The following is a 15,041-nucleotide window of genomic DNA, read 5'->3' on the forward strand; positions in this document are numbered from 1 at the left end:
TTTAACCTGTGCAAAGGGAAGTTACTCTGCTTTATTTACATTTTAAAGAACACGTAATGGTAAAGCTTTTTATTTAAATTTCAACTAAAAATCATGGACGCTCAAAATGGAGCGGCTGGGGAAGGCAATGTAGATCACCCAGATGATCTAGTAAACGACAACCCGTTGTCTGGACCATTTAACCTAGGTGAGTCTAAGAAAATTGGATTAAAAATTCTGACAGGTCATCACTGCCCAAGGGAGGTAACCTTATTAAAAGTTAACACTAGTATTTTGAAAATATCAAACTGTTCTACGCAAAGGTCACATGGAGTATCAGCTGTCTTTGTGCTTATCAATTATTGCTCTTCCTGAGCTAATTTGTGACCACTGTGTTTATGTCGAAATTAGACTTGAATCAACAGGCCCCAATTGTATGCATGCTTGGCATCAGTTTTTTTAATGGGCTTTTGTTTATTTCGACCACTGTTGTGTAAAAATTCTTGTTCAGCAAAGCAAAACCTTAAAGTCCATATAAACACACAGCCAGAGTCCTTGACATTTTTGTTTGGCAATGCTACACTAATGGAACATAATGACTACACATCCAAATGTTAAAGAAATCCCTTAACATGCTTTATTGTGCCTAGCTAGGCATAACCTAGATTCGGATAGGAAACTAAACAGCTGAAGTGTGCCCTAGGCAGATGGGTGGCATCATGCACCCTTTTACACACAGCCTTACTCTCTTGCATCTTTAGAAGAGCAGAGTCTGAACAATGAACATCAACAAAAATAAAAATATTAATTGAAACAAAATTAAATGGAAACCTCAAAACGGTGACGTCCAGTGGTTGAAATTAGCACAAGCCCACAAGCCCTGCACTGGTAAAATGTCTTCCGGGCTTGCTCAAATTCTGAATATTATATAGCAGGGCCTGTTTAAAAATATGATACCATGCAATAGTATAAGAATTCTGGCTTGTTCATCCAAAAGTCTAATTTCGATGACTGGATGTCAATCAGGAACTATTTGATGTTCACTTTAAATGACATTGGTGTCAGTCAATAAACAACTATTCACAAGCTATTTGATGAAATATCTTAAGACAACATTTACACAGTCAAAATTGCACTTTAATTTCAATTTTCGGTATGCAAGAAAAAAATATCTTTCACATGTATGATGCAAGCTGCATTGCCAGTAACTCTGCATGCCTGGTAATCCACTTTCGCACATGCCATGAGGTAAAGTTTTCATCCGCCCGGCATATATCTGAAAGATATCTATATATATATATATATATATATAATATATCATTTTCTTTGACCTGTTCAATGGTTACTGGTGTCATGGACATATGAACCATGATTTATAGATAGCTCCTTTCTGGTGTAGGAGCAAATTGTGTGTGAAATTGAACCAGCAACTAAATAGGGTAAAGGTTAAAGTAAACATCATCTAACATAGCAATAATGAAGAGTTACATAAGTGGGTGAATTCAGTCCTGGTATCTTTCTATGCTTTTATGCAGAGTATGATATTGTAAATACCTGGCCATTGCCACAGATTCAAGTATTCATAAAGCTCCATGCAAGTGACAGCTAGTGTGGTAACAGAAGTTAAAATTAGCACAAGCCCTGTGGAAAATCCAGGCTTGCTCAAATTCTGGGTTTTGTGCAGCAGGGCTTGTTCAAAAATGTAATGCCAAGCAGTACTATATGAATTTGGGCTTGTTCAAGACTAATTTCGATAACTGTGGTAATGGGCTCAAACCTAGAACCAGGCAATTTTACTTGCCATGCTTAAATTTTAGAACAATATTTAATTCATATACAGGTAAATATTTCAAGCTTATACGTAATTCAACTTTTTTTACAATAAGAACATTAATGATTATGTTGAATACCATTTTTTCAGTTCTTGGGTACCTGCAGGCCTATGGCTGGATTCTGGTGTTTGGCGTAATAGTGTGCCTGTATTTGAAAAGCCGACTGACGCCTGCACTCCAACGATACAAGGAGAACTTGCAAGAAACAATTGAGAGGAAAAAGTTTGGTAAAGGACTTAGTCTTGTTTATAGGTTACAACACTTACTATAACACTTACTATAAGGCATTGTTCTTAAGCTGTAGCTTAAAAAGAACTTGTGGTTCTGCTTTACAAGTAGAGTTTTGATGTTGTTATTTTATACATCTTAAACAAATGTTCATGTACACAGTGGGTGACAAAATAACTTTAGAAGCCTTTGTCTAATTATCCCCAAATTTGGGCACATCGGGCAATTGGATAATCAGTCATATTGCTCAAGAGGTATCGCCCTATAGTTATAGAAATTACCTAAAATATGTCCTGTCTGATCAACACCAAATTGAGTCTGAATGTGTATGGGCAGAAATTCTCCGTTAAGATCTGTAATCAGCCATGTCGCCTCAGTCACAGTTACATTGTATGACCCATGAATTTGCAAAAGCTGTCATGTGTTGTCTCTTTAAATTTGGCCAACATACAACCTGTTTTCACCAAACAAGGACAGCATATTTTGCAACAGTTGGCACTCTTGTTAATGTTTAGGTGGTTAAAAATAGTAATCAGGACTAAGGCAGAAATAAGGCAGTTTTCAAAAAAAGCTTGGGACTCAGAGGAGGATTTCAACCACAAACACACAAACTATTTTTTAACTGATTAATCTATATATCATATATTATGGAAAGAAACAAATTAGTCCATGGTTTTATTCCAGCGTTTTCATAGCCAATATTTGGGTGATTTCCGTTTAATATCAAAATCCTAATACTATATAACCGTGTTTCCATTGTTAGATCCAGAGCAGGCATCATCCCGTGAAGCGGCAAGGGAGGCAGCGAGACAGCGTATGCAGGAACAGCTTGACGCCCAGGCCGCCAGACACGCAGAACAGATGAAAGAGGTAGGTGTTCCAGGGCTTTTCAAACAGGGGGCTACTAAGCTTACTATTCACAATGTCCCATGGTAACTTTAATGTAAATTGTACAAAATAAGTTGTAATACATGTCTTGTGTAAAGAAAAGTACTTTCTGTATAATTTTCATGTATATTTTCCAATTAGCCAACTTAAGTTTGTTTTGTTGTTAAAATTCAACTGTTTTTGATCGATAAATTGGGAAGTAACTTAAATTTGTAATTTTTAAGAGGTACTCTCAATTTGCTTTTCTGCACAAACTTTATATCTTTATATAACTGCATTTGTAAATATAGATCACTTTAAAATCATGATTTAATTTTTTAGAAAGAAGAGGAGAAGCGAAAACAGAAAATCCAGGACTGGGAAGGTCATCTGGAAGGCAGAGGTTACCGGTCCAAGGTCAAACCGGTCAGTATGACATGTAGTCTGCGACTTTAAGTGTATTAAACATGAGCTTGTTAGGGAATAGGAATCAGCGCCAGGCCAAAGTTCTGTCCAAGTTCTTTACAATCGGCCCAGTGTGTTGATTGACTTGTAATTTGTTTTTGAGCACCAATGCTTTTTATATATTTTCCATTTGATTATGGCCACAAATTAAAAACAATTTGAAAAACAAAGCTAGGTTTTGCCTAGCTCAACCATTGTTTTGCGGGGCAGGTAGGAAGGTAGGGTGATTGTTTTTCTTTTCTTTTCTTTTTTAATTAGGTTTATCCTAACCACTTAATTCTATTACAAAAAAAAAGAAGGGAAAAAAAGACCACCAAAAAGGCTAAAAAAACAGATTTTGGGTATTATTGTGAGTCTGTTGGTTAGGCCAAACAAACTATTTATCAATTTATATTTTCAGAAGGAAGAAAAAGATGTACCCAAACCTTTAAAACCTGGACAGAAATCAAAACCATTGAGATCTCCAGGTAAATATGCATGATTCAATTTCCAAGATTGGCAAAAATATTTATAGTGGTTTGTTTCAAGCTTTAAGAGTGTTTTCTATGTTTGCGTCTAAACATCACACCGGTATTAGAATGGTAACAAGTAGGCAGAGCTTAACCATTCAATAACTGTCATGCTGATAAGTGACAATGGCTATTCACTTATACCTCATGCTAGTTATTGAACGTTGTCCTTCACAACATGGTACAGAACAGTTACTTCACCAACAGACCTCGTGATTGAAATTATAAAAGTGGGAGGAAAAGCTCTGGTAAAATTTAAAAAACTTGGCATGTGGATGCAGTATCATTAATTTTTCTCTAAATGCATAGTGAAAAGAAATTTTTGGATTTTTTTTCACCGCCTGTGCAATCCCGCTTGGAAATGCTAAATCATGTTGAATAGATAATATAATAGCATATATATTTGTTTTGACTGTCCTTTTTACCTACAGTGTACTGTGTTAGAACTGACTGTGTGAAGATATTCTTTGTTTTTAAAGCAAATTGAACCAAGAAAAATCATTTTAATTCATAAAGAAAAGCCACAAAAAATCTACCAGAAATCTATGCAGTTGTCAAAATAATGATTTTGACATGGGGGCTTTTGTTAAGGTCAAGGTCACCCTGAGGTCAAGGTTTTTTAAACATGCTGTGTGAGTCTGCTCCATATTTCAGTTGATTTTAGGTCATAAGTGTTTTGAAGAAAAGAAGTTGAGGTATTGGGATAGCTTTTGTTGCCTCTTGTCTGCGTCATTTTATTTTTTTACCTTCGCCAAAACTCAAAAAACATTCAGGTGATTTGAAATGAAACCTTCCATGCATTTTGCCAGAGAAAATACATTTGTGTGAAGCAAGGCCCTTAACTCTGGCTTGAACAAATGTTCAGTTATGCCCTTTATTCACTTAAAACAGATGAGTGTAGGCTTTCCCCTTGTAGATTTTGTTTGTGTTTTGAAATAAAATTTATTTTAACTTGATTATATTATGACCGTGGCAACCTAAAGATCACAGGTTGGCTAAATTGACCAGACAAAGGTCAAGGTCACAACTAAAAACTTGTATTATAACGTTATTAATTAGGTGATTGAGGGCATTTAACTCAGCCATCATGAAACCACCTAATTAATGAGTATTTTATCAGTTATTTTTTACGTATGCTACAACATTTTGGATGAAACATTCTAGTACCTTACCTTAAGTTATTATTAAAGCTTATATCCTTTTATCATTCATGGATTCTGATTTTGTAGATGGAACTTAATTAGCCATCTTAAGTTGATATTGGGCGAGTTTTGGCATATATTGGTGTCAGTTGTTAAGTATTATGCTTGTCCTGGTATTGCGTCAAATATGTAGTGGTTGATTGTTAAAAGGTATTATAACAAATAAATGTGTTTAAATTCTTGTAGTTGAAAACCGATGTATGAAATTAATATTGCTTCTATGTTCTTGGTAATGATGTTTCAAGAATACTGAAAACATTTCAGATTTTAATCCCTTGGCTGGTGACGGGGCCTCGTGTGCTTGGAGACCGGGCCAGAGGAGAGGGGGAGGAGGATGAGGTTAACTTCCTGTGTAACCCCACCCACTTCCTGTCATGTGAACAGCCAGGTCATGTGACTAGCCCATGTGATCCAAAATGGCTGCCGGGCAGGAATAGTGGCAGCAGTATCTGTCATGTGATTGAGTAATTGTTGGGAACATTTGAAAATAACGTTTTATCTTTAAGTTATTTAATGAGATATTTTTTGCCTTAAAATGAAAATGTGATACTACTTAGCACAAAATTTAAGCTGATTATTGAATTTACTGTACTAAATACATACATGTATATATTTCTAAAGAAACATGTTAACCACATTTTTATTTCAATTTTAGAAACAAAGATATCTTCTTCATATATTAAATGATCAGTTGATATCAAACTTTAATATTTCCTTATGAAATGATCTTGATTTGTATTTCTCTTGTATTAAAACTTACAAGTGTTATTTGTGCAATATGGTGGTGGTATGTATGTTTGGTAAATGTGATATTTGTGTATTTTTGACAGACGGGCTGTTGCTAGGGTTACACAGTATTTTAACACGGGCCATGACCTACAGTATGCCAGCGTATTCCAAGATTGAGCAAAAAATCCTACGAAAAGCATAGAATATTTTTTCAGATTTCACAGCTGTACAAATATACATCTTGAATTTTAAGAGTGTGAACAGCTCTTTTACAAGGAAACTCTACAGTTATACTTTGAATAATTTTATGTTTGAAAATGCTGTAATTGTAGGTTTTTATGCTCAGAATAATACCTAAAATATCCTGCTTCGTTTTTTATATGCCAAGTTTTTGGGGTTTTAGATTTAAAAAGGTGACATTGACTGTTACCGAAACAAGAACTTAAATAATTTGATACGAAAACCATTATAACCTTAACAACTTTTTTTTTGAAACATGGGACATATATTAGTTTTTAAAAATAGAATATTTAAATTATTTTTCCAATAAAGACATTCTTCAATTTAATTATTTATTTCAAAGAACCTTAGTAAAAAAGAATGTTTCTTTCACATCAAAAAAGCAAATAAAATGCATTGAAATTTAAAACTTTCCCCCTGAGTCATGTTTTTTGAAACATTGTTATCACGGACCATGGTTTATTTGTCAGTAATGCTATGAGGAATTATTTGTTTCAATACATAAGATTTTTATGAAAAATACCGGTAAGATATATTTTACGAAGCAGGATATTTTATATTTAAGGATTAGTTGTCGTTGAATGATGTTTGACCTTAAAAGGTTGTAAATTCCTGAGGTCTTACGGATAACTGTGGCTTGGCCCTGTATTTTGGATTCTGTTATGTTTGAAATATTTCTGGGATAGATCTTTTAAGTGTCCCATACTTTCGGGGACTTATGAAGTGCCTGATATCATAAATTTTTAATATTATTTGTCAGATGATCTGGTTTATTTAACAATTCATTGTTCATAATAAATAATGTATGTTGTGTTTTTTTGTGTGTTTTATTACATTTTGAACTATGTAACACCAAAACTTATGTTTTGTATGTGAACTTAAAGCTGCACTCTTACAGGTATATCGTTTTTACAACTTTTTAATTTTTTTGTCTTGGAATGAGCAATTTTTTTGCGTAAATATCTGCAAACCAGTGAAAAATACTGCTGACAAAATATTAGATCGGAGGTTTTCATATTTCAGTTCGAAAACTAATGTTTTATGGCTTAAAGTATTACTAACGGTTTAAGAAAAATGCATAAAACATTAATTTTTTAACTAAAATAGAAAAATCTGTGACTAATTTTTTGTCAGCAGTCTTATAAAACTGGTTAACATGCATTTTCGCAAAAATTGGCTTGTTCCAAGACAAAAAAAAGTTGTCAAAACGCTCAATTTGTGAGTGTGCAGCTTTAACATTGTCAAAGTATGAGTTTACATTAAAATGCTTATTACATGAACAATTTTTTCTTCGAAATTTGTATATCATAATTCTCATTCCATTAAATGCCATGAAATATCGTGAGTTTTGTTTTAATTGTTTTTTATCATCATGAAAATATCCAGTAACATAACTGTAAGCCATTCTGGAGCCAGGAAGTGATCCTATCAGGGAATAAACAGAGAGCTTTCAACATTGTCCATTCTCAATCAGCTATATTGACATTATGTGCCATATATTGACAGTCATTTTGGTTAATGGACGACTGGAGTCTCAGTTTACATTTTATTATGTAAAATTCTTAGATAAGAACTATATGAGTTATGTTTTACTTCAGCATGTGAAAAACCATGCAATATCGAGCTCGGACTTGATAAATAAAATCATGAAACTATCACTTATATCATGGACCACCAGCTTATATGTTTCTTTCGGCAATGATTTTTGCTCCAAATAAACTGGTAGTTTGAGAAATTATCAGACATTAATCGATTTTTTTTATTAAAAAAGTAGGTTTTTTTTATACAAGTTGACAACACCATTAAAAGCACTCTGTTCACCATCATCATCACCATCGTCGTCATCATCATCACCATCGTCGTCAACGTCATCATCATCACCATTGTCGTCAACGCCAGCACCATCACCATCGTCGTCATCGCCATCATCATCTTCGTCGTTGTCGTCGTCATCATCATCATCACCACCAACACCACCATCACCACCATCATCATCGTCATCAACAGCAATATTAATCAGTATATTCTCTCTTGTTACTGAATCCCTAAGTACATGAAAACATCTGATCAAGAAGGCCAAGAGACTACGTTAAGATTTATTTCATAATGCAAGTTATAGTCCCACCGGGCGCAATATGTTGCCCTCTCAAAACTTTGCGCATATACCTTTGTAAACAAATGGCCTCGACGGAGTTGCGTAGCAACTAACAAATGAATGTTAACTTATAAATAACTAATAATATACCATCCATTTGGTCGCTCTGCAAGTCTGTTAATTACACACGTTTTTTATATGTATTGGGGAAAATTGATAATAAATATTGTTGCAAGCAGTCTATAAGAAACGCAATGGACAAAGTAAATAAACGACATATATGGACGTTCACGTTTTAATAAATACTTCAACCTCTTTGTTAACATTGATATTATTGAATGATTGGAAATAATTATCGCCTTTCTCTGATCTGTGTTTCATTTCACATTCAGCTCTGTCTTTTTAGCCTTCGATGCCCTTTTTTGTCCTTTTATGTAAATGTGCATATTTTTTTGCCAAACCTGATAATACCAAGGTTTGGGGAAAACTTTGTTTATGAATTTATTTATAAAAATGAACATGAAATATTATGCTTAAATGAATTTCGCCATGCTGTTCCAAAATGCTGATGTCAACCATGTATCGTAATCTAGATGTATTCACTTTAGCCGTATCGGAGGACATTTCCGCCGCCGGCGGAGTTTTTGACGCCTTCCGAAAACTGCTCACTGGGAACGGAAACGTATCCTTGTGCGGGCATCCAGATCCAAAAGCCGTTTCGCTTGCTTTTCGCCTCATAAATACGCTTTAATTTATTCATGTATACATGCGGGGGAGCTTCCAATGAGAGGCCGTCGTTTTTCATGTTATTTAGGAAATAGCGAATATTTGGCGGGAAATTTTGCTCAGCGTCTTCTTCAATGTCATCGAGCGAGGCTGTGTAGGTCAAGGCTACCGTTGCTAAGATGCACAGAAGCACGCCGAGGCATGTTGAGATTTGTGAGGGGTTCATTGTTTCTGAAAATAAATATTTTATCACTGTATAAGTGGATATTTTATTCATTTAATTATTAAATTTGCCAAGCTGCGACTGTAAGTACAGTCGAAACCCGTTAGCTCGACCTCGCTTGACTCGATTTCCTCGTTGGCTCGAATTGGACGTTAAGGATCGATTTTTTTGTACATACAGTAAGCATTTCCGCTTAGCTCGAATTTCCAGTCACTCGAAGCATTTTGGCCGGTCCCTGTGAGTCATCGGGGTTCGATTGTATGAATCTTTAACAAATTAGCTTTGGGTACCGTATCTGGAACTAAATGTCTTTCTGTTTTCAATGCCAAGAAACGCGAAGATAGTAAACACAATCAGTTAAAATGATTCTCGCGGTATGCTGCACTTTGCATTATTCGGTAAGCAGACTCGCAAATATTTTAATGTTATTTCAGACGCAGGAGTCGGGTCGAAAAAAAGGAGTATTCGCGGTACTCTGGGGAATTGGGGAGAGGGGTTGAGACCCTCCAACTGGCGTTCGCTAACAATATTTCCATGGTTTATTTGACACAACAGTGTCATCGGTGACTACCAAATTGTTTGATTCACCTACAACGAAGGCTTCACATTATGACTGCATTTTGAACTTATTTATTGATGAGTATCACCGGGCCGTGCGCAAATGCTTCTTCATGATCTTAGACATGCCTCAGTCATTGGCCAGTTATTTTTAGAGTCCAATCAAAACACTTGGATTCTTATAATATTTTACTTAAGTGAAATCTAAGGTTGTTATGGAATACATCAGCATTTATTTTACAGTCAAGTCAAAGCAGTTAGATTCTACTCTTAAACTTAAGGTAGACTTACGTTAGTTATTAAATATGGCCCGTCATATGGATAGGTTTTATCAATTCTGATCCCCGTAAATCTTTAAAAAAAATATATATACACTGTAATCCATTGTTTTATTTGGCAAAGTCTTTAAATTATATTGATGTAACTAATTTGTCCTGTCTTTGAAATGTTTATGGTCTTTTAAATCGTGATAAAAATGGGCAACAAATACACGGCAGCTGCTTCATTGTGTCTGCCATCTCTGGTTGCAGATTCAAAAATCTGACTTAAACCTACACAGACTCACTTGACGTCAACCCCATAGTAAAAACGACCTTGTGTTAACGAGTTACTATGTATTTTTAACGGGATACGAAAGCCGTTGAACCGAGTTACCTTATCGTATAAACGCGTAACTAAGGCGTTTAAAAGAGAAGCGAAAGTCGTTTTAACGACATAAAATATATATTTATCACGAATCCCAACCCTATGCCGCAGTAGTTAAGCGGTAAAATGGGCAAGTTATTGGGTGATTACAAAAGCATTTTCAAGCATTTTCGAGAAACTTTCGCCTTAGCGCAGTTTCAATACAAGATTTCAGTCACTTCAACCCTAATTACAATTGATTTAAATTTGTATAAACGTCGCATTGATTGTGTTTATTTCCTCAAATTCGTGCTCATTTTCAATGCTATCTAAAGTTGAATTCATACAAATATGAAGCAAAATAATGACCTCGTTCTTGTACTGTTTGCTTAGCACTCATCCACTTTATGGAGACTGACCATTGATCTTGGTTAGGCATCAAATCCACACACTAATGCTTCAAATGTCGTTCAACGAAGTAATCAAATATTCTCACAAATTTGGGATACAGAATAAAGCCTTAAGTTTCACTTAAGACAAACAAATGCATTTGTCTTGGTCATTATTTGATTCTACTGGTATATGTATTATCTTAATGAATGCGGCTGCGTGATTACTTAAAGGGACTAGACACCAGATGATACAATTGCAAGAAAAAATACGAAAATTGTCAGAAACTTACATAAAATTGACATCGTTTTGTACAACGCATTGAATCTTACTTACTGATGTATCACATCGCTTACGACAGTAAAACCACAGGCATCTGAATCATTGTTTGTCACTAAAATGTTGTTTAAAACCATTTTGGGTACATACAAGGAGATAAACAACACATTTGAAGATATTTACTTTTTTGTATATCAAAGACACTAAATATCTTCAGATGTGTTGTTTATCTCATTGTATGTACCCAAAATGGTTTTAAACAACATTTTAGTGACAAACAATGATTCAGATGCCTGTGAGTGAAACATCATCTTTCGCAGTTTTTACGAATTTTTCCAATTCGAAATTTGCTAGAGTTGTCTACGACGTAAATCCCAGTAAGTTTAAAAATAACGTCGGTATCTGTATCCGTTCTCATAAAAAGATATTATTTAAACTGGGAAACCATTATGCGCTATTTAAAACAGGGAAATCAGATGAGGCAGCAACATATTTGTTGCGTTCGTTATTTTAATCATGTAGAATTATGTATTATCGGCATCGTTTAGCTCGCATTTGCAGTTCTAGGCTTAATTGAGGAAATATTGTATCTGTCGATCTTTGGACCATCTGGTGTCTTTCCCCTTTATGACAAATGTTTATTTGGAAACATGTTTGTTTTGTACATATCGGTGTAAAGTAGTCTGTTTCGGTGTAGTCTGTTTAAGATTACTTTAAAGTGATATTCGTATTTATAATCAATATATTAACAAACATAAATTGTGACTGATAAACCTTTAACTATTTACTATAAATAATGCATTTATGAAAAATATAAATTACTGATAACAAGATTGTAACCGTGTTTTAATAGCTGAAAACGCACAAATATTAAATGACTGGTGGGTACTAAAAGATTTACGGAGATTAACGCTCGTCTCATAAGGTAGAAATATGAAGAATACCGTGTTTAATTGGAAAGAAAGCTGCAGAAAACATGGTATCCTTCATAAGAACCATTGTTTTCGATATTGATTCATCCTTTTCGGTAAATTAAAACAATTGCATTAATTGTGGTACTGCTTTTTTGGGAGTAAGAGTGCATCTTTAATATATTCTTTATCATAAAGAATGTTTTGTTATGTGTTTTGTTACCATGGGTAACTGCAGTACATTCTTGCAAGCGTATTTATATAAATAATAATTTATGTAAACAATTAATGGTTATTTTAGAAAGTGATCAATGAAATAAGTTAATTTGACACGCACACAATGAGATTCAAATTGAATTGTTCATTAACAAAAGTTCAAAGCATATATGCACCGTACGCTAAGTAATAGTTATATGAAAAAGTTAATTCTTAATGAATAAGTTCTTCGAATGAGTTCTTCTAAATAATTTAAATAACTGAAGATACAACCCCATTGGTTGATACATTATCAACACAAAATCTGACGCAGGATAAGTGTATCGGATGAGTGGCAGTAGGCGGACCTTTAAACACCCGCGAAAGGTGAAATTCTTAATGACTATGTCTTGAATAATATGTTTATTGGAAGGAAATCGCGGCTAAGTTTGATAACCCAGGGCTTTTATGCCCATTTTGGGAAAAAAGACCCTAGACGTTTTGGGAAATTTGGAGTCGCGAATATTCCTGAATAGGGAAATTTTACAGTTAAAAGAACAAGCTTTTCAGTCTCCTGCGAATTAGGAAATTTTTATATATTATGTTTATTTTTCCTTTCAAAAGACCTTAAATGGCTGAAATATCAATCCTTGGGGTGTAAATATCTACTGCAATAAATCATGACACATAATATTTCATACTGATAGATCAATAATTTCTGATTTCAATTACATGTATTTCCAAAACTTTACATCACATAACACATAGTTAATTAGAATGCTGAATGAACCAGTTCAGGTAAAAAGGACGTCCATAAAAAGTTTTGTTTTTTTGTTTTTGCTTTTGTTTGATTATGATTTTTTTGAAGATAATAATATCATATATTTTGATTTGGGAATGGGTCCGGTAGTCGGACCCGTGGGTACTATAGAAAAAGCCCTGTAACCAGCAATGTCGCTTCAGTCACTTCAGAATTGTGGGCTATCTTGTGACAAACTGCCACTCGTAGTATTGTTTTAGCCAACGTAAGAAAACAGGGTTGTAAATATCCTACTCTTTCTGTATTATAGAATAAACGTATTCCACTTACTTTCAGTTTTGCTGTTAAGATTTTTTTTTAATTTATCGCTACAACACAGGGATGCCCTGTTCACTGCAACTAATGCGGAATCAATGAAAACAGGCAAATATTAGTAATGACTGTATACTACATGAAGCCAGGCTCCTGCAGGCCGTTTTAATAATAATATGAGTCGATATTAGTAGTAAAATTAAGTGTGACAGCATTATCATGATACATATTTGAGTGAATTGAACTTAAGCCGGTATTAAACTCAATGTTGAGGAAATAAATCAAATCTATGATGTTTATACAGATTTGAGATTATTGAAGTAAAGCCTAAAATCCGTTATGAAGACGGTCGCCGGTGACTCGAAAACTATCAAGTATTAACTCGAAATAGTTGAGTACAACATCAAACCTCGATTTATCACTCAAGAACATTTCTTTCTCTATGCAATAGTTGAACTATTCATTTTTGGTCTTCTAAACGTTAAAGTTGGCAAGTCCGGCGCTCACTTTTTGTTAGAAAACAAAATACAAATGCTAACTTGCTGAGTGTTCAGCGCGAAATGCCTCGCAAATGCACCAGCCAGTACAAATGTGTGAGTTTCTCAATACCCCACTTAATAAAACCAACTAATGATGAAATCGAAATTTGGCGGTTTGTTTTCGTTACTAATATATGAATAGAAAGTTGGTGGTTGTAATCTGCGAAATGAATATATGGTTATCAGAATTCTTCTCAATTAATAAATGTCTATCAATCTGTTCGCTGATCACATTGATGGAAGCGAGAGTTTGAATACTAAATAAATTCGTATTTCAATGTTTTACCATGAAAAATAATTTAAATATAAATGATAGAATACGATTCTAAATGAGTAAAAACATTTAATATTTTGAACCAAGCAAGGCAGTCATTGGTTTATAAGTTGAGAAAGTTTTTTTAGAAATTACTTAGTAAGTATTTTATAGAAACTGTGAACTAGTGACGAATTTATAAAACATCTAAAGTCATTTCCTAATTTAAGTGTCTCACTGGTCAGTTAAAATCAAATACTATTTTCATTGACTTTATTAAAATTACATGATTTTATGTAACAAAAAACGCACTGAAACATATCTTTTGATTTGACTATGACAATTTTAAGAAATTTGTTTTATAGAAATGACCTAAAAGCTTTATAAACACCAGCCAGATGAATATTAAAGATCCTATAAACGTTCTGGAATTATTCGGATATTGAAAACATAGGGAGGACACATAAAGTGAATAATGATTTCAATGCAAAACGTGAATAATTTTGTAAGATTCTACCATTTTGAATAAAAGTAAATAAGAATATACGAAGCAATATAACTTACATTGGTACGGTCTGGTTTACTCCTCGGCGTTTAGAAATTTCCGTTTGTTCGATGCGCATTCACGAACTATTTATACCTCCAGTATTCATCCACGCGGGCTGCACGCGCCTATCCTAGCGACCGCAGTACCGATGACAGAAAATGACGAAAAATGATGGAACAGATTGGTGACGTCCGAGTTTACAACTTTCAATTAGATTTTCTATTAATTCGGATATCAAATAATACTGAAAGGACAATGATGGATAATAAGACAATATAATGCTACACTTTTGGGTCTTTTCAATCCGCTTGCCTCGTTTTCGGAGCTCCATAAAGACAGATGCGAAATGACTGGTTTTAATTAAGTCATGAACGAGGCAGATTTATTTACAGACATGGGTTAGGTTTGGTCGCCTTTTCGGCTCTAAGTCAAACTGATGAACATTTTTAGGGATATCTAAATAAATGACCAGTTGTTTCCTTTTATGGTAGAAATTTCCGGTCGCCTTCCAGACCTACGTGCTTCCGAATATGTTGATGCCAATCATCGTAACAATTCGGCCATCTCCGGTAAGCTTC

The 15,041-nt window shown here is 34.3% G+C and overlaps 1 protein-coding gene across 1 annotated transcript; it reads left to right on the forward strand.

The window, feature by feature from the left end:
- LOC128234107 (selenoprotein S-like) lies at positions 1 to 7,396 on the forward strand. The gene is made up of 6 exons (XM_052948119.1): positions 1 to 187; positions 1,901 to 2,038; positions 2,803 to 2,909; positions 3,249 to 3,332; positions 3,772 to 3,838; positions 5,347 to 7,396. Exons 1-6 carry the CDS (start codon positions 94 to 96, stop codon positions 5,418 to 5,420), a joined length of 564 nt encoding a protein of 187 aa, XP_052804079.1. The 5' UTR covers positions 1 to 93; the 3' UTR covers positions 5,421 to 7,396.
- Positions 7,397 to 15,041: the final 7,645 nt, after the last annotated feature.

This window comes from Mya arenaria, chromosome 5, assembly GCF_026914265.1.
Source record: "Mya arenaria isolate MELC-2E11 chromosome 5, ASM2691426v1".
In the NCBI taxonomy this organism is placed as follows: domain Eukaryota; kingdom Metazoa; phylum Mollusca; class Bivalvia; order Myida; family Myidae; genus Mya; species Mya arenaria.

What these genes read in the sequence shown, in the direction of transcription:
- LOC128234107 (XM_052948119.1), top strand. Translation starts at nt 94, where the DNA reads ATGGACGCTCAAAATGGAGCGGCTGGGGAAGGCAATGTAGATCACCCA. An exon ending in ACCGGTCCAAGGTCAAACCG is followed by an intron (nt 3,333 to 3,771) that starts GTCAGTATGACA and finishes TTATATTTTCAG; the next exon opens with AAGGAAGAAAAAGATGTACC. An exon ending in AAAACCATTGAGATCTCCAG is followed by an intron (nt 3,839 to 5,346) that starts GTAAATATGCAT and finishes AAAACATTTCAG; the next exon opens with ATTTTAATCCCTTGGCTGGT.